Genomic DNA, 23,345 nt, shown 5'->3' on the forward strand with positions numbered 1-23,345 from the left:
TTATAGCCTGTTATTGTACCTGCTCTTAGCGAAAAAAATATATACGTGAGTTTGTGAAGTTCGAGAGGTGCTCTTGATTGAGGATGCAACATGCCAACAAGTATATGTACTTGATCACATATTTCTGCTCTTTTGATGATCTGTCGTGGTTTTTGATGCTGTCGACTTTTGCGGTTACACCGGGTTTGCTAGGGCAGGTGTTCTTTTCAAAGCAACTGGCTTCACATTTTCTTTTAGAGCAGGTATAATAGCAAGCTATAAACCAATTATAAGTATATTTTAAATAGATAAGAGATGGAGGAGTGAGCTACAGATTTATAGCCAGCTGCACTATGAACTCCAAGACATATGCGTGTATGACAGGTAGGACCAAATATTAATTATGTAGTATATGACTATTATATGAATTAACTATTAATTTGCTATAGAACAATTAGAGCTAACAGTTGGTTATACTATTGAACTTGCTGTTATGGGTGAGCTTTTAATGTTGTGTATATCAACTGACATAGAGCAACCCTGTCAAGGGATAAAGTGGCCTTAGAAAAAAGAATTTGGACAAAATAGTCTCTGTAGAACTTAAAATGTAGGAAACATGATATGTATACTTCCATTGACATCAATTTATTTATTTATGAGTAGAAAAGACATCCTGTCACAAGGAAAAAGTGCCTCTGAAAGGAAACATTGGAGCAAAAACTATGTGTAATTCTGAAAATGTGGATTGGTTGGTAGATGTTATAATCATACTTAATACAAGTTTTATAGAAGTCCTCAAGAACATAAATTTGGAGATGTATGCAAGACAGCAAGACACATTCGACTCTCACATAGACTAGACACATATATTTCGGTCAAAAACACACGACGTCTGGCTTTTTGCGAGTAAACTTAAAAAGCTTTGATCATCAATAAACTTTAAATGCTTAGTTTGAGAGTATAAAGGTGGTATAAATAGATTTTTATTGAAAAATATTTTTATAACTGGTACACACATTATATGATATCCTATTAAAATTGAACATGTCACTGCAACCACTAGACTATATGTCCTTTCATACATCGAAGATCATTTAATTAAGAAATACAAATGTCTCATATTTTTTAGAGAAAATGGTAGTGAATATCGCCAACTCTTACCCATTCATCCCTTAACCATTGTAATTGTATAGCACCACTCCGCTCTAAAACGTGGTAGCTATTTGTACCTACGAATCTGCACACTCTTCTTTTCGAAGAATTTGTATGCTTTGGTGGTGTTTTTTTTATAAAATAAGATGAAAGATTATATGATTTTTAATGACTATTTAATAGTATAATCGATAATTAAAAATCTATATTAGAACGATAAGATAATAAACTTTTTTATATATTTTTTTATAAATAATAAATTGTCTAGGAGTTCGAAAAATATGCACGTACGTCGAGAAAAAAACTGAGAATAATCAAAGTAAAAGAAGGCGACCTTTATTTAACTAATGTTAACCATCATTTCTATATACCTCTAAATTTATATTATTCTCTTCATTCCACGTTATAATACTTTTTGACTTTGCTTAAAATTCATATATGTGCTGAAAAATTTAGACATATATGCAAACATATATATTGAAATATGGATCAATCTAAATTCAAAAGACCCTTATAATAAAATTAATAAGTTCCTATTAATATCTCAGTTTTTGTTACGAGGAGCAAACATAAGCTCACATGCGGACATGCCATGCAAGTGATCATTCATCCGGCGAGCGAGTCCCGTCCCGCCGTCCACCACTCCACCAATAGGGCGGCTCGCCCTGATTTTTGTCGGGCCCCACCGGCCCGCCACGTCAGCGCGGCTGGAGCCAAGGGATTGGATTCCCGGCGCCGCGTGGCGCGCCGCGGCCGCGCCCGCTATCTCCTCCTGGATAAGCCGCCCATCCAGCTGCGCTTCCCGCGCGTGCAGATCCCTTAAACCCGTCTCCCTCCTCCTCCTCAGGCTCAGCTCAGCTCGATCACCACCACACCACACGCGCGCGCGGCCAACCATGGCGCTCGTCTCCGCCTCCTCCTCCTCCACCGCCGTGGCGGCCCTCCCCGGCGCCGCCCGGGCCTCCTCGTTCCTCGCCGGCGCGGGCAGGAGCGGCGGTGGCAGGCTGCTGCTGAGGCAGGCCGAGCCGTCGTCCGCGCGGTCGGCGTCGTTCGCCGTGCGCGCCGCGGCGCCCGACAGGCCCATCTGGTTCCCCGGCAGCACCCCGCCGCCGTGGCTCGACGGCAGGTCGGTACTACCACACACACGCACGCGCGCGCTCAAACTTTGTGTCATGATGAACTCCTCTGACGGTGTGTAACTTGATGTCCATTGATCTTGGCGCAGCCTCCCCGGCGACTTCGGCTTCGATCCCTTGGGTCTTGGTGAGCGCTCGTTCGCGTCTTCTTCTTCTTCTTCCTCGCTGCCGGCGGAGTCTCCCCGTCGTGCTGCATGGCTTCTCGAGGTACTGACGCGCTGTGGTGGTGGTGTAGGATCGGACCCGGAGAGCTTGCGGTGGAACGTGCAGGCAGAGCTGGTGCACTGCCGGTGGGCGATGCTGGGCGCGGCGGGCATCTTCATCCCGGAGTTCCTTACCAAGATCGGCATCCTCAACACGCCGTCGTGGTACACCGCCGGCGAGCAGCAGTACTTCACCGACACCACCACCCTCTTCATCATCGAGCTTATCCTCATCGGCTGGGCCGAGGGCCGCCGGTGGGCTGACATCATCAAGCCCGGCTGCGTCAACACCGATCCCATCTTCCCCAACAACAAGCTCACCGGCACCGACGTCGGGTACGCACACACAAGCTCCATCGTTCCTCCATGGCCATGCTCACCAGTGGAGCTGATCACGAGCTAGCTTGTCTGAAAGGCGTAAAATGTCTAAACTACGTGTTCGTGATGCTGGAAACGTAATCCAGGTACCCTGGTGGCCTGTGGTTCGACCCGCTTGGCTGGGGTACCGGCTCGCCGGAGAAGATCAAGGAGCTCCGCACCAAGGAGATCAAGAACGGCCGCCTCGCCATGCTCGCCGTCATGGGAGCTTGGTTCCAGGCCGAGTACACCGGCACCGGCCCCATCGACAACCTCTTCGCCCACCTCGCCGATCCTGGCCACGCCACCATCTTCCAGGTCCATACACACCTCCCACAACGTAGCACTCTTGTCTTTTTTTTTTCTGTTTATGTTATAAATCAAAATTTAAATTTTTAAACTTAAATTTAAAGTTAATTTTTACCGTTTTATCGCTAAGAATACGTATATGAAAGTTTTATTTATAAATTATTTTTTATTTACAAATATGCTACAAAAAAGTCAAACGATCATGCAATGAATATCTATTTGATCAAGAATCACATCAGTTACTAATTTGGTGATATTTGTGCGTGCATTTCAGGCCTTCACCCCAAAATGAGGAGTCCAGGTGTTGAGAGTGTTAGCAATGGCTGACATGGGGATGGAGAAAGATTGTTCGTCGATGCGACTTGAACTTTTTTTTTGTGGGGGGATTGGAGTAGGCTGTGAATGGTGTAACTGTGGATGGAGCAATGTATGCTGTTGATTCTGTACTTGTACTATGCTGTAACCGATGTAAAAAAAAAAGTTGATACTCTTTTAGAAGTGACGTACTCTTCATCACTGAACCAGAGTATTAGTCTATTAGACAGTAGTACACTAGAACGTATCATGTTAAAGTTGATGTGATCATGCACGGGTTCAGAATTCAGTCACAGTGTTTCGGCTGGTTGTTGCTGCTTAACAGAAACTGAAATGTGACCCGATCATAGGAGCTCTTTACACGACGGATTCTGATCAAATTCGGATAGGTTTCGAAAAGATTGAATCCGGAGGAATTCTTAATTAGTACTAGTAGGATTTAAGAGCGTGAGAAACAAACACCCTGGTTTCTCTCGCAACCAGTTCGATATGATTATTCAGACAATTGCGCTCTAGCCTCTAGGCTCTAGCGCTGTGGGCAAGGCTGCCGTCGTGCTGAATTTCAAAATTTCTATAATAGAAAAACCTACTTCTAAATTTTAAATGAGGGAGTATCCACAATTCCACCATGATGCCATTGAAGGGAAAAAAGGGAAATGTTTTAATCACATGTCAAGTTGCATGTAATTTGATCAAATGGCTTATAAAGACCATTGACATAGCTCAGTTTGTTTGTTAGGTCATCGGAGCACATTGACAATACAGTGAAAATGTATATAGAAGTATGTATTGATATGAAATGTTTATATGTTATTCTTTGTTGCATGTTATTCATATCATTGTTGCTTTGTGTTTGTATGTATAATTAGTTCTAAAGCTTTTTTTTTTGTTAGTATACTACAAATAAAATTTATGCTTTAAGCTAACTATTTCCTTGTTAAATATACATTTGTTTGAGCTAACTATTTTCTTGTCAAATATATTTGAAAATATACTTTTCAAATATACTGGAAAAGAAGTAGTGATAAGTGATGAATTTGCCACCACTCAACATCAATTCCCTTTTTAAAAAGGAAAAAGAACAGAGTTAAAGCAGAGGGTTCATATGTCAATCACCCTCACTGAATAAATACTTTTTATGAATACAAATTATATAACTTAAAGGTTTCCATGTAACAAACAAATATATATAGTCTCCCCGCAAACAAATATATATAGTCGCTAATAGATTACTATACTATCCCCGTGTTAATGATATGACTCGAAGTCATATAAACCAAACATTTGATTTTTTTTAAAATCTATATAGCATTTGTAATTTAATTATCTAAACAATCTCTAACAAAATAGCAGCAAAGTACCAGCTAACAATGACTATTGTAGTTTTGCATAATTAATCATATGTTAGCACATACTACAAGTGCTAGTGTCCAAATTTGACCGTCAATTTTAGAACTTCCAAGGCTAATTTTATACACTAATTCAAAAACATTGCAACAACAAGTGCATATATTAATTTTAGAATCATTGCAAGATTAAGTTCACACATTCCAAGGATAATTTAAATTAAATAATTTATTTATATTATCTAATATTAGCAAATAGGCTAATGATAATTTTGTTTAATACAAATTTCTTTACAACACATGGACAATATGTTAGTTTTATTGAGACTTTGGAATATCATAGGTTCATAACTTACATATGTTTGCATTGTGTAGGAACAATGATGAGAAGTAAATGAAAATAGGAGGGAGAAATGCAAATTATCATTATTATTTTGTCTTTAGGAGGGAGGAAACATCCTTGCATGGTCTCTACAATTGACTTCCATGGCTCTCGTATACACACTGTATTTTCCAACGAGAAAAAATTGCAAGAACAAATCACCAACAATACACACAACCACTATTTTTTCACTATCAAGATAATAATGACAAATTCAGGGGTCTAGATGGAAAGTTTGACCAGCCAACTTCCCTTCCAAGAATGGATCGCGAGACCCCAGAAAAGTAAGCAAAAACCGAGGAAGAGCACTCACCCAAAAACCCCAAAGAAATCGAATCGGGGAGGAAGGAAGAGAAAAAAAAAAAAGGAGAGAGAGAGCACGCGCCGCCGCCCGCCCGCCCACCCACCATGGCCGCCTCCGCCCGCCGCGCGTCCCAGCTGCTGGGATCCGCCGCCTCCCGCCTCCTCCACGCGCGGGGCTTCGCGGCGGCGGCCGCAGCCGCGCCGTCGCCGGCGGTGTTCGTCGACAAGAGCACCCGCGTGATCTGCCAGGGCATCACCGGCAAGAACGGGACCTTCCACACCGAGCAGGCCATCGAGTACGGCACCAACATGGTACGCCACCCTCACCCCGCGGCACCGGTCGCCCTGGTGCTCTTTTAGATCCCCCGCATTTCGTTCGTTGTAGCGCGTGATTTTAGGGTTTGAAGGAGAGCCGGTGTACGGTGGTGTGCGATCTCGTAGATGCGTGGTAACCGATCCCCATTTCTCAGTTTTTTTAGGGTTTCGTTTACTGCTATGTTTGTGGCTGGATTCATGTCGGGAAGAGAAGAGGTGTTTGCGTCATCCTCATGCACCAGCTGTGGTCACTTAGAGTTGAAATGTGCTACCATAGATTCCCTCATATGTGTTGGGCGCCCGAGTCAATGTGAAATGGCTAAAAAGCAATGATTCGTTGGCATGTCTGAATAATGAATCAGAATGACGATGATGCTTCAGCAGTGATGTTGTTGTTCATTTAGTCTAGTAATTTGGTTCCTCTAGTGATGTTCTTCACTCTGAAATCTAGCGATCATGCATGATTGCTCTAGTGGCGTTCTTCACTCTGAAATCTTGGCACTGGTTGATCTAAAATACTGTATTGGCATGAGAAACCGATTCCATCATGAACCCTTTGAGACATTTTAATATGCCCTTGGAACATTGAATATGTCATATGGATACCACGAGGTGTGTTTTTGCTTGGTGTGGTCTGGTTAGTACGTACATTGGGCAGTACTTTCTGCACACGTTGAATAAGCTGTCCTGGAAAATTCGGTCAAAGTAGATTATTTGTATTAACAATTTAATATTTTCAGATCTTATCATTCTTCAAGAATTCAGATGGATACATCGATGCATGTTTTGCTTGTTGTTTGTTTGGTGTGTACTAGGTAGCATTCTGAGCCAAAGAAATGTACGGCATATGACCTCATTACATAAAAATCCTGTGCCATCTAGAGCGTTCTGACAGCCTCCATGGACCTGGTGTGGTGCTTGGCAGGTTGTATGTCATAATTTCATATGTTCTTAACAGCTCACAAGGTTAACACTGAAAATTCTATAATGCAAATTCGAAAGAGTTTCCTGCTTCACAAATTCTTTGAACAAAGAAGTGACATGTATCCTATCATTATTTTTACTTGTTTCTGCAATGCTTTTAGTAAACTGCTATAGTTTTGAGTCTTTGACTTCTGAAAACAAAAGTAATTTCATTGATTAGCTTGTCGTGTACCCTTTGTACCCTATTTAATTGAAGTACGTCTGAAACAGGTAGGTGGGGTTACCCCTAAGAAAGGTGGAACTGAGCACCTAGGCCTTCCAGTGTTCAACTCCGTGGCAGAAGCTAAGGCTGAGACAAAGGCAAATGCATCTGTTATATATGTTCCACCACCATTTGCTGCTGCTGCAATAATGGAAGCGATGGAGGCTGAGCTTGACCTTGTTGTCTGCATTACTGAAGGGATACCCCAGCATGACATGGTAATTCATAATACACTGACTTTCTGTGCATGATAATTCCCAAATGGTTTCTCTTCATCATAATTGTACACAAAAGCTAGAAAAAAATTAGTGAGGCCATTAGAAATATCATTGTGATTGTTTTCATTTTATTCAAGTGGTTATACACATAAATGAGAGATTTAGCTGTCACTAATTTCAACATGACCACAGATTAGTTCAATTGCAGTCATTTCAATATTCCTTTGAGCTGGCAATCTTTTTTTTTTTTTATAAAAAAACTGTTATCAGCCATGCTGCATCATAGTTGGTCATGCGTTACTCTTTCCTATATCTTGGTTGTTTAATCTCAGTTCTATTTTTGCTTACCATTTCCTTTGTTAAGGGAAATTATTGAGGCGATCAATTTAAGGTTTCTTTGTAACTTTCAGGTGAAAGTGAAGGCTGCTCTGAACAAGCAATCAAAAACTCGTTTGATTGGACCAAACTGCCCTGGTATCATTAAGCCTGGTGAATGTAAAATTGGAATCATGCCAGGTTACATCCACAAGCCAGGTCGCGTTGGGATAGTATCTCGATCTGGTACCTTGACATATGAAGCGGTATGTTCATCAATTGTTGGATGGCTATCAATCAGGGAAATGTTTGCCTAAAGCATATTTCTTTCTTCACTAATAGGTATTTCAAACAACAGCCGTAGGCTTGGGGCAGTCAACATGTGTTGGCATTGGTGGTGATCCCTTCAATGGCACTAATTTTGTTGATTGCCTTGAAAAGTTTGTTGACGATCCTCAGACAGAAGGTATGCCTTCTCTGTCTCTGACTTGCAGTGAGGTTGCACAATGTTAGCCAAATTTTCCTTAGTTTACCATGTTCTGCTCTACCCCTAGCATCTCAGTTAGATCTTGACGTTCAATGTTTAGTTTTAAGTTCAATATTCTGCTTGCATTTATATTTGACATTAATTTATTGGACAAACAAGAAATCTTGATTTTCATCATAGCTTATCTACCCTCAGGTTCCCTTTTTATACCATCAATGACTTTTCACAGATTGTTTGCTCTGACTTAGTTCAATTTATCAGGATTAGCATAATTGATCGTATAGAGAGAATGGAGCTCCCTGATTTCTACATTTTTCTTTATCTTGACTTTGTAATACTCCCTCTGTCCCAAATTAGAGTGCACACATGTTTTTTCGTTTTGTCCCACAAAAGAAGGCACACCTTCAAAATTCGTTACTTTCTCCCATGTTTACCGCTACATGCAATCGGACTGGTAACCATGCATGCTCCAGCTACTCATGGGCATGATTGGCCGCATGCCAGTTAAATAGGGTTATAATAGGAACTGTTTTGCTGAATCGTCCACTCCTTGGTCTTAGCAAAATTGGTTGTAAGCAATCTAATTGAGGACACATGGAGTATTCTTTATCATTAATCCCACATATTAATTAGTGAAGGTACATAGTTCTAACAATGGGTCTACTAGAGTTACCAATCAGGCCATATCATCATCTAGGCTCATCACTAGTAGGTGAGTGACTTAATATTACGGATAACCGTTTCCCTGTTCCTTTAGGTATTGTTCTCATTGGAGAAATTGGAGGTACTGCTGAGGAGGATGCTGCAGCCTTCATCCAGGTTAGTTTGTTATGAATCAGTGCTGGTTATCAATACTAATTTGGATTACCTTTTATTTGCTACATGTCCTAGTAACCTTTGGTGCTTTTAAACATTATGCACAACAGTTCAGTTTCAACTTTCAATAAAAACTCTAGCCCTCCTTGCTCTTTCCATGGTCTTGTGGTAAATGCAGTAAATTCAGTTTTCAACTTATTGTTATGACATGAAATGACTTGCGACTGTACATGTACAAGTATTAACGTGACAAATGATGTCAGTGCTACTACCGTCGTGTGTGTTACTGTGTTTAGTTGGATGATTCCTAAAATTTCCATTTTTAATATATTTTTAAGATATGCAACAACATATCAACTTACGGAAGTTAGCATGCAATTATTTCAGGAGAGCAAAACTCAAAAGCCTGTTGTTGCATTCATAGCTGGACTCACCGCTCCCCCTGGTCGTCGCATGGGTCATGCTGGAGGTATCCACTTAATGAGTTTTTTGTTTGATTTTCCTATTGCAACTCATGCTTTTCTGGCTTGTGCATATTGTTTCTCCATTCAATCAATTATACAATCTTAAGTTGAAACAAATGCTTTTGGGAGTTGCCAGACTAGTTTTCATGATTATTAGGTACTACCCCCATCCCATAACACAAGGGATTTTGCTCTCTTAGAGCATCCCAACAACTCTTCTATCTCATCCTCTATCCTAAAAATAGAGGATGAAGGTAAAAATAGAGCTCCAACAGAACATCTATCACATCCTTTATTTTTAGATGTCATCTATATCAGGAGAGAGAAACTCTATATTGAAATGTTCTCTCTCCATCCTCCAAAGAGATATAGAGGATGTCATATATGGATGATCTGCTGGAGTACAAAGTGATATAAAGTAGGAAACTGTTTTAGATGATCATCCAAATAAAGATATGGATGACCAAATTTAGATGAGTTGTTGGGGATGCTCTTAGGAGAGGTTGAGATTGAAGAGAAAAGACTAGGATGCCCCTATTAAATGAGATGTCGTTGAGGGTGAGAGGGTAGTTGAGGGGTAAGATGGGAAGAAATTTGAATTAAAGTTGTTTTATCGGACAACGACACCAAAACCCCTTGTATTTTGGGACAAACTAGAAGGGGCAATTTTTTATATTATGGGGTGGAGGGTGTAATACTGATGAAGTGATGAGTAAAGACATACTAATATTGAACAAATCTATACTAAAAAAAGGTTAGTGGTGGTGGCAGTGAATCTACCACTCCACCTACTCCCATTGTACATTTTTGCAAATTACTTGGATAGCTACGTATAAAATCAAATTAAGGTGAATATTCTTTATAGAAAAAACATGGGTAACATATTTCATGCAAAATATATTTTTACTTATATTAGGTAGTTTTCCTACGAAAGATTCACTGGGTTGAATGTCATATTGGGCTATTGGCTCACGATCACTATTATATGAGAAATGTATACTTCATTCTGCCTACCAGTATATCTGTACAGTAATTGGTTGAAGTTGGAAATTAGTGGTTTTGGAATTGATTTTTAGTTGCCTTGGATTCTGTTGGCACCTTTTCCATCTGTACTATCACAAACTAGTATCATGGAGTGGTCAGCCACATTTAACTTCCTTTTGTGAATCACAGTTTTTTTCCATAATTAATGTTTATTGATATACATTTGTTTGATTGTTTTAAATCAAGTTCAGCTGTAGCGTGTACTAATCTACTTTCATTCTTCTCTTATGGCAGCAATTGTATCAGGGGGCAAGGGTACGGCACAGGACAAAATCAAGGCTCTTAGAGAAGCTGGGGTTACTGTTGTTGAGTCACCAGCGAAGATTGGTTCAACTATGTTTGAAATTTTCAAGCAGCGCGGAATGTTAGATTAGGGAGAACAAATGGTACAGTAGAAAAATATTGGAAAACCTTTTGGTGCTCGTGGGCAACAGCGAGCAATTCCTTTTTAGAGCCGCATTGCTGGCCGCGGAACTCATCATCTTCCTTTTACCCCACCCTTTCCTCTTCCTTACCTTTGATGTGAAGATGGCCTACCTGAGGCTCACTTGTCTCTTTTCAATAAGACAAATTCTCGACTTATCAACATGATGCTTTGTTTGGAAACGGTGTGGAGAACCTAAGATGTTTCAGTTTATATTGTGAAAACCTCAATTTTTGCTGCACTTTTAGCTGTACGTTTCTACTTCACTATTGTACCTCAATTACTTCAGTAAAGAAGCTGACAGAGGGTTTTCCATGACTCATTTAACACACTCTTGCAAAGAAAAGTGGCATTTTGTGTTATACCATTAGCCCTATCTATGATCTATTTTGGTTCAACCGTCTCCCTCCATAATCAGATTGCAGTCCAACGCAGGAGTAATTGCGTTATTGTTTTTCCAGGAGCAAAGTCATCGCTCTTGTTTTCAATGAGCAAATAACACGAAGTAGGAGTTTGCACATTGGTACTCACGTGAACAATATGTTTTTATCTTCGACTCATTCCATCACGCAATGAGAGAAAACATTTCAAAATCCGCTTCAGTAATTCAACCAAACACACCATCTACAAAGTTCAAAACTTTAAAAAACCGAGTACGAGTCACCACACCGAACACAGCCAAATTTGTCCTCTCGATCTAACTTATATTTGATCACCATATTAATAAGAAATGCAAGTCGCTGTGTACGTGTGAAAAATCATTTTCTTTGTAGACAGTGACAACAGATAGTAGTGCCCAACTGAAACAAGCACTCGTTGGCATAGCAAATTAAAGCTAGCCTACAGGGCCACGTACGCTACCTTTCTCCCGCGATTATCCACACATTTTCTCGCGGACTATCGACCACTCAACCCATCTTTAGATAGACCATTTTAACGCACCATCGACCGAGCATGCTCGTAGCGCACACTTCACCGCTACCTCTCCCTACCGACCACAAATGGGGAATGGGATCTATGTAATAAGAGTAACATCACATGCATAACTACAGGCTGACATGTAAGTCTTATAGTCGTGGACCCACATGTTAGCATGTAGTACTACTATATGTGCAGTGCTGCATGGATTTCATTTGATACAGTAATGTAGTTCATTATGTGTCACTAACACGTGAGTAAAGGATCTCATTTGATACAATAATGTAGATGCATTATGTGTCATTGACACGTGAGCCTAAGTTAGACGATATATATCAGTGATGATATTAATCCCACGAACAAATGAACATGTTGTGCAATGACAAAATCTCTATTAAGTTATGATCTAAATCCCTAGTATGAGAGACCGTCCATCAACGGACTCTATAGATTTTAGGGTTTCACCTTATATATATCTCTTGTAAGCCACCGTGCAACGTTATATATTTTGCTGGCTGGCGCCCGTGGTTTTTTCTCTCCTACCTTAGAAATGGTTTTTTCACGTTAAATTTCATGTCTTCTATAATTAATCTACTATGTTCATCGTTTATTTGTCCGTCGTTATTCTAGCAATCTCCATCCACATTCTCCTCCTCTCTCTCTTTTGACTTTTGATAGGATTGTTTGACTTTAGGCATGCACTCTTTTTCCTTATTTGTCTACTGTAGCACATCCGAGTAATCCGTGTTTAGCCCCCGTGCCAATCTCATGATTCTGTTTCTATAATTTAGGAGTACAAATAACTCGCTTTAGCATATATATATATCGCTAATAGTCATCGACCTTGGAGTCTTGGACATGACGCTTGAGTGTTAGTCTTATTTTAATATTTACACTATAAAAATAAGTCACATTTTAAATACCTTTAATAAAAAACAAGCGATAACAAAATAAACAAATCTGTCACCAACACTCTACTTGACGTGAAAAGAAGAAATGATAGTTGTAGCAAATGATATTGGACACGTTCACCGTTGATGGCTAGGGCTAATATTTTTTTCTACTTTTTCATACACATGTTTTTCGAAGTGCCAAACGATATTTTTTTATATTATATTGAGGTTTCTTAAAATACTAAATTAATACATTTTCAAGTTTGCAATAGCTATCACTCAACTAATCATATGCTAATAAATTTTCTTGTTTTGTGTGGGCTAATTAGCCAAACTGCCACGTGCAGGTTGTGAACGTGCCCACTGTATTTTACAGCTCACAGGTATTTTGTAAGCTATCTTTAATCCTACACCACTTAACTGGCAAAAAAAAAATCCTACACTACTTCCTTAATTAACGAATTTCCCGTGTATATGCAGCATTCCGGAATCCGGATTCACTCATTCGTTAATTGTTAGGGATGGACAGAAAACTCGTGGCTCGTTAGCTCGTTTAACGTGACAAACTCGGCTCGGCTCGACTCGGCTCGTTTTATTTTTCTAACGAGCCGAGCTAGCATTTTAGCTCGTTAGAAATAACGAGCCAGCTCGAGCTGGCTTGTGAACTGCTCGCGAGCCTAACGATCTAGACCAAAGACACAAGATTCACCGGCGTTCATTGATTTCACCCTAGAATGCATGTGTTCAGTAGTTCATCATGTGATTTGTTGGTTTAAACTTTAATATTTAAATACAATTTCATATGATTTGCATGTTTGAAATGAAAATTTGCTTGTATAACCTATTGAAAAATTGTTTAGGTTAACTTTTTATACATGGCTCACGAGCCTAACGAGCCAGCTCGAGCTTTATAACGAGCCGAGGCGAGCTGGGTTTTTAGCTCGTTACGATAACGAGCCGAGCCGAGCCGAGCCGAGCTGGGTTTTTAGCTCGTTACGATAACGAGCCGAGCCGAGCCAGCTTATTATCTTAACGAGCTAGACCGAGCCGAGCCGAGCTGGCTCATTATCCAGCCCTATTCATTGTTGCTTAAGGATCTTTTGAATACAATTTTAAATAAATTTATTTAATTAGATATAGAAATTAGGAAAAAGTCACTCCCCAAGGTCTGATCGAGAAGGCATAAAGTGTGAGAGTTTAGTGCTTCCTCCAAAAAAGCTAAGTACCTTTATGTGAAGGAGCCACTGAATAAATTTCTTTTGACACGATGCCACCTTTTGGTACTAAGGCTGCATCCTTGGAAAAGCTTTGGATTAGTCATGGTGATCCTCATAGGAAACGTAGGTGAATTCCACCGAACACAAGCGTTTTTTCTTCTCAAACAAGCGAAATACTTCAGCAACAGGAAACGGATGCTAACTGTTCGTTGTGTAATTGTACAAACCACTAAAGTCATGTTTTTATGGACAGTGACAAACCGACGACACCAATAAACAAGCGAAGTGGTTGAAAAGCAAGCCCTACGAAAAACAAGCACAAACACTATATTCATACTCCATCCCTATTTTAATAAATAATAATTTTGATCATTCGTTTATAAAAATATCATGTAAATATACATAACATAAGTTATAATTAAAATACAATAAATAACAGATTTAATAAAATAAAATAATAATTATATAAGTTTTTAATGAGACAAATAATTAGACCATGTTAACTAGTTAGCGACGTCAAATAGAGTATTTGCTATACTAAAATTACCCTTTATTTCATAAGAAGAAGAAAAAAAAAAGGAAGAGAGAACATGATCGCCGTTCACCACCGCATCAATTATTTATACGAACCACCATCCGTAGCCGTTTAGATAGACCATTTTTTGATTTGACGAGCGCACCTCACGCCCACGCTCGCGGCCACCTCTTCCGGCTACAAGGCAAAAGACAGGCGCCGTTGCCGTTCCGCGTGTTGGTGGTGGCAGCGGCCACGGAGAGGACGGAGGAACTGAACGAGCTGACGCGCCACGCCACCCAACCCCACCAATAACCAAAGGCGGAAAATAGGATATCCGCGTCGACCTTTCTCCACGACGAAATCAAATAGTACTAAGGTGGTGTTGGGACAAAGAGATTTATTTTTAAGTTCTTTTGTCCCATCGAATATTTAGACGTTTATTATAAATAGTAAATATAGTCTATAAATAAAACACATGCATAATCTTAGACTAATTTGTGAGAAGAATCTAATGAGCCTAATTAATTCATGATTAGCCTATGTAATGCTACAGTAAATATGCTCTAATTATGGATTAATTAGGCTTAAAAAATTCGTCTAACGGATTAGCACTCATTTATGAAATTAATTTTTTTATTAGTTTATGTTTAATACTTCAAATTAGTGTCTAAACATCCGATGTGACATGGGGCTAAAAGGTTTAGCCCCATCTAAACAAACTCTAACTATTCTCTCTCTTACGTTTATAAACGAAACGGTCTATTGATAATTAAAAAAAAGATGGTACAATTTTTACACACGGTTCTTACTAACCTAACACTGAAAGAATATGAAGAAAAAAAACCATAAAATTAGCTTCAATTTAAGTTTTAAAATTTAAAGTTTAGTTTATCTCAACTATTAAAAGCAGCAGAGTTTTATGCCATTTTCTTATACATCACGAAAAAAACCCATCGCCCACGGAGGAAAAAAAATCAAGTTATCGTTAAAAACTAAGGCCCCGTTCAGACACCCCATATAACTTATATGAGCTTTCCACGCACACGCTTTTCAAACTGCTAAATGGTATATTTTTACGAAAATTTTCTATACAAAAGTTACTGTAAAATATCATATTAATTAATTATAATTTTTTATAATTAATAATTAATTAATTATGTATTAATCTGTTTTTATGTTTTTTCGCGTCAGATAACTTATCCTACGACGAGCGTAGCCTAAGTCGTCAATAGTTTTTCTATCCCACCTCATATAAAAAACTATCAATTAAAAATGCAAATATACAATATTATAAGTTATTCTAAAAGTTAGCAAATAAATACAGTAACAATAAATAATTAATAAATATATATTTTTAAATGAATTAAATTGACCTAAAGATAACCGCTGTATCCGTTTCATAATGTAAAATATTTGACTTTTCAAGTTGTATTAAAAAATTTAGTACAAATATAAAAAATAATAAGTTGTGCTTAAATGTCTTTTAATAATAAAGTAAGTCACAATTAAATAAATAATATTTATATAATTTTTTTAAATAATATAAATAGATAGACAATAAAAAAAAGTCAAACATCTTAAATTATAAATTATAAAACGGAGTCAAATAAAATAAAAATAACGGAGGCAGTACGGAGAAAGCAACACAACCTCACAGTCTCCTCCATTTCCCTCGGTTCCTCTCCTCTCCTCTCCTCTCCCACCGTGTTGCGTCGCGTTGCGTTTGCGTCTCTTTCTTCCTCTTCTTCTGTGGCACGGCTCGCTCGCTCGCTCGCAGCCCACGCGACGGGGAGCGGACGTCGCCTTCCGCCTTTGCCCTTCCCACCGTCCTGCTCTGCGGAGGGAGCTGTTTTGCTCCGGTGGGTTTCCGGTCCTCGCCGCGCCGCCGCAGGCCAGCAGCAACAGCGAGGTGAGCTTTGTTGCCGCAGTTAAATTGTTCCGGGGATGTTGGATTGGAACTTTGGGCGTGTGGTCGGTGGAGGGGATGCGGCGTAGAGGTTGCTCGCCATGGACCAGGGGGACATGATGGTCGATGGATCGGTGTAAGTGCGAGGCTTTGTGCAGTTGGGGTGTAGAGTTTGGAGGGAGTTCTAGTTCTGGGCTTCCGGCGGACATGGGGGCTCCGTGAGATTCGATTTTTGTTTTCTATTTTGGTAAATTGTAATTGTAACTTAGTTTGGTTACAGTTCGAATGCCAGTTGCTCATGCCTTTGGATTAGGATCAGTTTGGAAGAAAGGCAGAGAGGAAAGGGAGAGATCCAGTTGGTGTCTCGCAAAGTTAGTGGAAATGCGAATATTTCTTTTGCAGGCCATTTCATTTTTATCTCTAGCTTTCCGACACTTGTCAGACTCCTAGCTGATGATTTAAGTTGGGAGGGTCAACGACATGTCGTTGATTTGGGTGACTGTTGATGTTTGTACAGCGTCGTGGCTTTTGCACCAAAGCTGGAGTTTTTAGTCAAACTGCTGTATGGTACATGAAGGCCCACAGTTAGGTGATGCCTTTGGGGATTTATATCATATTTTGTACCATCCCAGCCTTCTTAAGAGGCTGATCCATTGCCGTTGTGATTGCTCTTCCTCTGGTTCGCTCTCCAGCGGCATTGTTGGACGTCCGACCTACTACTTAAGCACGGCATTCCGAGCCACACTATGTGCCCCTTGTATGCCCAGGACCAGGAATCAACGAACCACGTTCTCCTTGGCTGTGTGTTCGCCAGGCAGGTCTGGCGCCTTGCGTTGGCAGCAGCGGGCTGGGCGTCCCTCTCTCCCCCTTACAACATTTACCTTCTTGACTGGTGGCCCACCTCGAGAGCGTCCTTGCCCAAGCCTTCGAGGGCCAATTTCGACTCCCTAGTCCTCCTCATCTCCTGGCAGCTATGGAAGGAACGCAACCACAGGGTCTTCGACTCGGTGCTGTCTTCTGTCCAAGATGTGCTGGAGTTCGTTCGCTCGGAAGGCCAGCTCTGGTCGTCAGCCAACGTTGCTTCCTTTGGGGATCTTTTGGGAGTGTAGCGTAGAATGGTTATTTGCCCCCCCCCCCCCCCCCTCATTTCTAGTAGGAGCTAGTCCTTTCCGTTAGTTCCCTCTCTAGCTAGTTGGTCGCTGGGCCCAGCAGGTGTTTCTGTTCCGGATCCCCCGCCCATGACTTGTATGGTCTAGGGCGTCTGTGTTTTAAACTCTTTCTTGCTAATATATTGATACGCAAAATTTACGCGTTCGAGGAAAAAAATTGCTTGATGTTTTTACTTTGCAACAAAGAAAAGAAACCACCAGTCTATATCCTTATTTTTTTCATGTACATCACTTTAGCTTGGCATTTTATTGGTGTCATGATTCTCATCTGTGTTAGAACTTACAGACAATCCAACTTCACCTTTTTTTCTGGGAAGTTTAGCAAGTACGGTACTCATATCAATTGTCCTTTTAAGATGGTTCATGTCATGTGTTTTCTGCAGAACAACACTGAGGTCTTAGTTGAAGCCACTCATATGCGTTAAGGAACAAAACTCAAATCTACCTGACATAGCTTGATGCCTTGCACTTAGCATTACAAAAGCTTCTGTTATGCTGCCAGTCATGAGGTATCATGTAAAAGCTCACAATTATCTGCTTATATAAATTCAGTTGATGCTTCTGAAAAAAATGGCTGTCTGTTGATTTGTTTTATTATACTAGTTGTAAGCTAAGCAATTTCATTTTCAAGCCTCTAGAATAGTGTGCAGGACCGCAGGCATGTCCACTTTTCAAAACTACCTTTTGGAAAAATGGCATTACATTATTGTTTTGTTTCTTCAGAGTTAGGAGTGAGATCGCTACTTACATACTGAAATCAACATATATTCTTTTTTTTTGTAGGTGTTTCCTTTAGTCTGGCAAACATAAAAAATGGTTAATATAATGGATAATCAGTCATCCATTGAAGAACAACTGGATGAACCATTAGGGAGAGTTACAATACTTTCCTATGGCTCTGGGCATATGCTAAATGACATCACTTCTTCGTGTTGGTTTACCTATTTGCTATTTTTCTTGACGGATATTGGGCTTAGTCCAAGGTATGTGCCTTCGGGCGGTTAGTATTATTTTTTGTCCATTTGTTCTATTAACTTTTATATCATATTATTTACTTATATTGCTAAATCATATTATACAAAGCCATTAGGGCACTCTTTTTAGTTGTTTTTGAGCACTTAATCCACTCTGCTCAGTGAAGAATTGTTAAAAAACATAAGTTCATATGTAAGGTCAGGATGTCCTAAGTGTGTTGCAATAGTTATTTCACTGGGATATCCTGCAAATGAATTTAAGTAATACATGGTACAATTGGTCATCTTGTTTCCACTGATTTTTGTTCATTATTGTTGGTATAACTCTCTGTTCAAAAAAAAATGTTGGTATAGCTCTGTTAAAAAACTGAACAAAATACAACTTCAATGATGTCCAAGAGACTATTGCAGCTATGGCAAGTTAGTAACTCTGTATCTTGTTAGGAAAATGTTGGTTCATTTATATACAAATAAATGCTGTAGAGTGCAGTGTGCAATTTTTTGGATCAGATCATCAGAATACTGTACTTTTATTCGTATCTCGAGAAATGTTCTGAGAGATGCTGATATAAATTTCCTATTGAGAAACATTGAAAGTTTGAAAGGATTATGTGCTTCTTCAGTATTCTTTTGGACATTTTACCATTTATTCACCTTTTCAGTGATGCTGCTGTTGTCATGCTTTCTGGTCAATTGGCAGATGGCTTCACTACAATCTTTGTTGGAGAATTGGTACGAGCTAAGATAAAAAATGATTGTTTACTATAACATTGTTATAAAGCTTTGAGTCTGTGACATAATATTCTAATGATTTATTTTCTCTTTAGATGTTCACAACTAGTTTTCCTGTGTTGTGTATGATTCCAAACTAGAAATTTAAATGCTATCCCCCCCTTTTTTGTTCCAGATCGATCGTTTTGGACATTTCAAACTTTGGCATGCAGGAGGATCCATTTTAGTAGCAGTTTCCTTCTCATCTGTTTTTGGTAGCTGTTTGCCTTGCAAACTTACGGGGACTATTTCATCTACAATGGAGACTGTTGGATATAGCACGTTTGCTGCTATTTTCAATGTTGGCTGGGCAGTTACTCAGGTCTCTCATATGTAATGCCTCTTTCTTTCATTACTTATCTTCATTTTGTTTTCCTGTGATGCCTGCATTTTACTTGTCTACATTGTCTACGTATTTTCTAAGGTCGATGGTGAACTGCATGACATCAAACCCAACAAGTCGGGTTTCATTAATAAGCTGCCGTAATGCCTTCACAATGGTTAGAACATCTCAATCTAATTACTCCTAACTCAGGTATTGAAAAAATGAATCTGATGATCCTTTTTTTCTGATTGTGCTAGATCGCAAATCTTAGCCTGTATGGCATTGCTTTGCTGATATTTAGCCTACTTCAGTCTGTGAGTGTGATAGTTCAGGTACTCTGTTGTTTTAAGATAATATTTTACTTTTTTCCTGGTTTTTTGGATTTATCTTACATTTTGAGAATCCTTTGTCAGTATCGGTGGATAGCATATGTGTCCATTGCCCTTGGATCTTGTTTTGTTGTTGTGTTCTTGATTGGAACAAAAGAGCCAGGGTAAGATAAAACACTTATAGAGTTAATAGTTTAAATGCCATATAGTTTTGATGGTTTTTTCTTCACTAGTATTCCTCATTTTTGCGGTATTTGAATTATTTTTATTTTTTAGGTTAAATCAACATTGCCAGAATAAGAGAGTTTCGAGGATTTCATGGACCCACTGGTTCAAGAAAGTATTGTACTATCAAGTTGCTCTAGTGTACATGCTCACTAGGTTGGTGACCAATGTTTCACAGGTATCTATAATATTTCCTCTTTTACTTATGAGACTGAAATTTTCTTTTAAATCAATGTGTTTTTAGTTCCACTTATTGTCATGGGCCCACGGCCACACCTGATACTTATTTTATGTCCTTGTATATTACTTGTTTGTTTTTTATGCATATGGTTCTTCTGTATGATGAAGGGCATCTCGCAGAGATTAATTTAATGTGCTCCAAAGTAGTTTACCTTGTTAACTGTGTTCCATGGCATGTCGGAACATAGTAAATTTTTTGCCATGTAATTCCAAATTCACGCATAGGTTATTATGCAGCATAAGCTCTAGATGTTTTGGGATGAAATCTTGATCAATTCATTCTTAAAGTATGGTGGTTGATATTATATATGCACTTTATGTATTTGAATTTTTTTCCTAGATTCTTTTTCTATAAAATTCTCTATGAACATACAAATTTTAGGACATGCTATAGCAGCACATTCTCACGACGCATTAGCATAACTTTGTTTCTAATATGTTTACTAGATAATGAGAATTTTGTTTGATTATGAATGCAGTATTTGTGTATATTGAGTATTACTTTTTACACTAGGTTTTCACTATATGGTACTCCTGTTTATGTGTTGATTGAACTAATTAATTAGAGGATGTATATCGTTTTTGTATTTGGTCAGGCACTTCTTGCTTTCTACGTCATAAATGATTTGGAAATGCCCCAATCATCCAAAGCATTGGTACTGTTCTCTTTCTTATCTTTGCTTTGGAAATGATGTTTTTAATATTTAATTTATCTCTCTACATTAGGCCCGATGTTGAATATGCCATTGGGATGGTTGCACTCATGTTATGTGCATGCAATTGTACAGAAAATAGATGCCAAATTAAATAAAATGAATACAATACAACTAAGTAATGTGCCAAATTTGGATCTGTGAATAGCCTAAGGTGGTTGACCAGTTTAGTTAATTTTGCATCCATTTCATAATATGAATTTTCACAAATTATTTCAAGCTTCTTTTCTTACTTCAGGTGCCTGCTATTATCTATGTCTGCAGCTTGATAGTATCTGTCATATTACAGGTAAGAGTATGTCCTTAGTTTTTAACTATCTAATTTGTTACTCAACTTAACATAATTCTTAATTGTTTCTAGGAGACTAGGTGGTCAAGTTGGCGTTTAAAAAAATACTTTTCAGTTGGGGCCATCCTTTGGATATTGTCTGGTGTTGGAATTATTGCTCTACCAAGCAGAATGCACAACTTCATGTATGCACTATCAATCACAATAGGAGTTGGCAATGCTCTTATGACGGTAAGTTGTTAACTTCAGTTTCTGCTTATATTTTATAGGTTTATACTAAAATATTTCTATGGCAAAAGTTTGGCCTATACATATCTGGCTTAGAAGTATTTTTCATTTTGTAGTTCTTAACCTTGTAAATCTGTATGGCAGTCATCTGTATCTGGTTAGCTTATTGCGAAGCATTTAAGCTGCTTGATTTAAGTAGAGTGTTATATTGTAAATCTGTGATTAAATTTGTCCAAAATTTCACATGCCATGCATAATCGTGTTATAGCTGGGAACTCTCTTCTCATGTTTCACATCATCCCCATTGTTTATCTTGGTAATAGGTAACAAGTATCAGCATGGAAGGAGTTTTAGTAGGAGAAGATCTAAATGGTTGTGCTTTTGTGTATGGCTCACTAAGTTTTGTTGACAAAGTGTCATGTGGACTAGCTCTGTATATTCTCGAGTCCTATCAAGGTAATGACTGTTACTAATATCTCGGACTGATACATCGTAATGAATGACTTTGGGATGGTAATTTTACAGTGCGCTGAGAGTTTAAAACTTTGCATGGCAGGAAGTACCAGTACCAGGAAGAGCCTAGAGTCGGCATCTGGCTATTCAGTTACAAGACTCGGTCTGGGGTTAGTCCCAGCTGCCTGTTCTCTGCTTTCAGCCATAATAGCTTATACAATGGACCTCCCTGACACTCGGCGAAGACCATTAGCTGAACCTCTTCTCGCATAACTCTGCCAGTAGCACTTCCATTGTAACTGTATATATGTCCTATAGCCAAATTAATTAACTGCAGGAGGCTGGAGCTATTAACACAGCAGTACAGTTATACGATACAGAAGGAAAGACACTCGGATATTGTCAATTCATTTTGACTATGGTCTGAAATTCTGAATAAGTTATAGATGAAAGTGCACTGTACTCAGCAATGGTTGAGTATGTATCAAGTAGCATAGAAGAACAAGCCTGTGTAAGTTAATCCAAAATCATCATACAATTGTATATTAGCCGAGCCCCATTGCTCAAGAATAGCTTGTATGTTAGTTTGATATTTATTTACTCCAAATGTAATTCAACTGCCACTTGGCTTTTTTAGTTTTTACTTTCGTCACATTTTACTTGGGGGCTGGCCCTCGTTTTGGAAGACGGTAATAAGACTTCCATGTTCTTTTTACATTATCATCGGATTATTGAAACAAATTATTTGCCCCACGTTTTGAAAAATATAGTACGTTTCTAAAAAAAAACTTTCTTTTACAAGGTCACTTGTTTTAAGCTATTTATTAAGTTTATTTGTTAAAGTATTTTATTTATCCCTATAATCAAGTTGATAATCCGTGGAAATAGTTCAATAATCTAAATCCAACATGGTCTTGGGCTGTGTGGATACTATTCAAATGAATCTTTTCGTTGTTGTAAATAGCAGTTGAAACAACTTTGAGCTACCATCTTGTGCTATTGCTCGCAGTTCTGAAGACAAATTGTATCCCATCCCAACGCATAGTCAGTTTGCACATGAATTCTGGGAATGTACATAATTGATGTGTAACTGGGACTAGAACTGAATACAAATGAAGCACACCGAGATTTAATAAAAGACAAAAGGACGGATGGTGGAAGCCGTTTCATTCTGAATAATGGACCAGAAGTTGTTGTTCTGATCCTATTTCTAGCTGAAATGGAATATGGTAGAAGTTTTGCCTCTTGTGGGCAAGCCACCGTGAAATATCAAAATTATTACAGTTTTTTTTAAAAACCCTACATATTACAATCTGCCAGGCATGTCTTGGCTTCTTGTTGGCATGTTCCCTGCTGAAGTGTGGTAGTTCCAACTGATTTTGTTGGATCCACCTACGGATCGGGAGCCTTTTTTTTGTTGCAAAAAA

At 38.9% G+C, this 23,345-nt stretch overlaps 3 protein-coding genes across 3 annotated transcripts; all 3 read left to right on the forward strand.

Annotated features, from left to right (window-relative positions):
- The first annotated feature begins 1,885 nt into the window (after positions 1-1,885).
- LOC102714753 (chlorophyll a-b binding protein 7, chloroplastic) lies at positions 1,886-3,657 on the forward strand. Its single transcript, XM_006657818.3, has 5 exons — positions 1,886-2,257; positions 2,357-2,394; positions 2,503-2,806; positions 2,935-3,145; positions 3,411-3,657. Exons 1-5 carry the CDS (start codon positions 2,028-2,030, stop codon positions 3,426-3,428), a joined length of 801 nt encoding a protein of 266 aa, XP_006657881.2. The 5' UTR covers positions 1,886-2,027; the 3' UTR covers positions 3,429-3,657.
- A 1,784-nt stretch (positions 3,658-5,441) lies between these two features.
- Positions 5,442-10,964, forward strand: LOC102706771 (succinate--CoA ligase [ADP-forming] subunit alpha, mitochondrial). Its single transcript, XM_006658670.3, has 7 exons — positions 5,442-5,794; positions 6,992-7,201; positions 7,612-7,782; positions 7,859-7,982; positions 8,761-8,822; positions 9,207-9,288; positions 10,562-10,964. Exons 1-7 carry the CDS (start codon positions 5,588-5,590, stop codon positions 10,699-10,701), a joined length of 996 nt encoding a protein of 331 aa, XP_006658733.2. The 5' UTR covers positions 5,442-5,587; the 3' UTR covers positions 10,702-10,964.
- Positions 10,965-16,011: 5,047 nt separating this feature from the next.
- LOC102715037 (major facilitator superfamily domain-containing protein 12-like) lies at positions 16,012-22,665 on the forward strand. Its single transcript, XM_006657819.3, has 14 exons — positions 16,012-16,205; positions 17,755-17,880; positions 18,155-18,354; positions 19,008-19,077; positions 19,253-19,449; positions 19,541-19,616; positions 19,699-19,773; positions 19,855-19,934; positions 20,047-20,173; positions 20,832-20,891; positions 21,187-21,237; positions 21,310-21,468; positions 21,789-21,921; positions 22,022-22,665. The coding sequence occupies exons 3-14, from the start codon at positions 18,185-18,187 to the stop codon at positions 22,189-22,191; spliced, it is 1,368 nt and encodes a 455-aa protein (XP_006657882.1). The 5' UTR covers positions 16,012-16,205; positions 17,755-17,880; positions 18,155-18,184; the 3' UTR covers positions 22,192-22,665.
- The last annotated feature ends 680 nt before the right edge of the window (positions 22,666-23,345 follow it).

This window comes from Oryza brachyantha, chromosome 7 (genome assembly GCF_000231095.2).
Source record: "Oryza brachyantha chromosome 7, ObraRS2, whole genome shotgun sequence".
Taxonomy (NCBI): domain Eukaryota; kingdom Viridiplantae; phylum Streptophyta; class Magnoliopsida; order Poales; family Poaceae; genus Oryza; species Oryza brachyantha.

Coding starts and splice junctions, on each gene's coding strand:
- LOC102714753 (XM_006657818.3), top strand. CDS start 2,028: ATGGCGCTCGTCTCCGCCTCCTCCTCCTCCACCGCCGTGGCGGCCCTC. Junction 2,258..2,356: donor CCGCCGTGGCTCGACGGCAG/GTCGGTACTACC, acceptor ATCTTGGCGCAG/CCTCCCCGGCGACTTCGGCT. Junction 2,395..2,502: donor CTTCGATCCCTTGGGTCTTG/GTGAGCGCTCGT, acceptor GTGGTGGTGTAG/GATCGGACCCGGAGAGCTTG.
- LOC102706771 (XM_006658670.3), top strand. CDS start 5,588: ATGGCCGCCTCCGCCCGCCGCGCGTCCCAGCTGCTGGGATCCGCCGCC. Junction 7,202..7,611: donor GGATACCCCAGCATGACATG/GTAATTCATAAT, acceptor TGTAACTTTCAG/GTGAAAGTGAAGGCTGCTCT. Junction 9,289..10,561: donor TCGCATGGGTCATGCTGGAG/GTATCCACTTAA, acceptor CTCTTATGGCAG/CAATTGTATCAGGGGGCAAG.
- LOC102715037 (XM_006657819.3), top strand. CDS start 18,185: ATGGTTAATATAATGGATAATCAGTCATCCATTGAAGAACAACTGGAT. Junction 19,450..19,540: donor GTTACTCAGGTCTCTCATAT/GTAATGCCTCTT, acceptor GTATTTTCTAAG/GTCGATGGTGAACTGCATGA. Junction 19,774..19,854: donor CTGTGAGTGTGATAGTTCAG/GTACTCTGTTGT, acceptor ATCCTTTGTCAG/TATCGGTGGATAGCATATGT.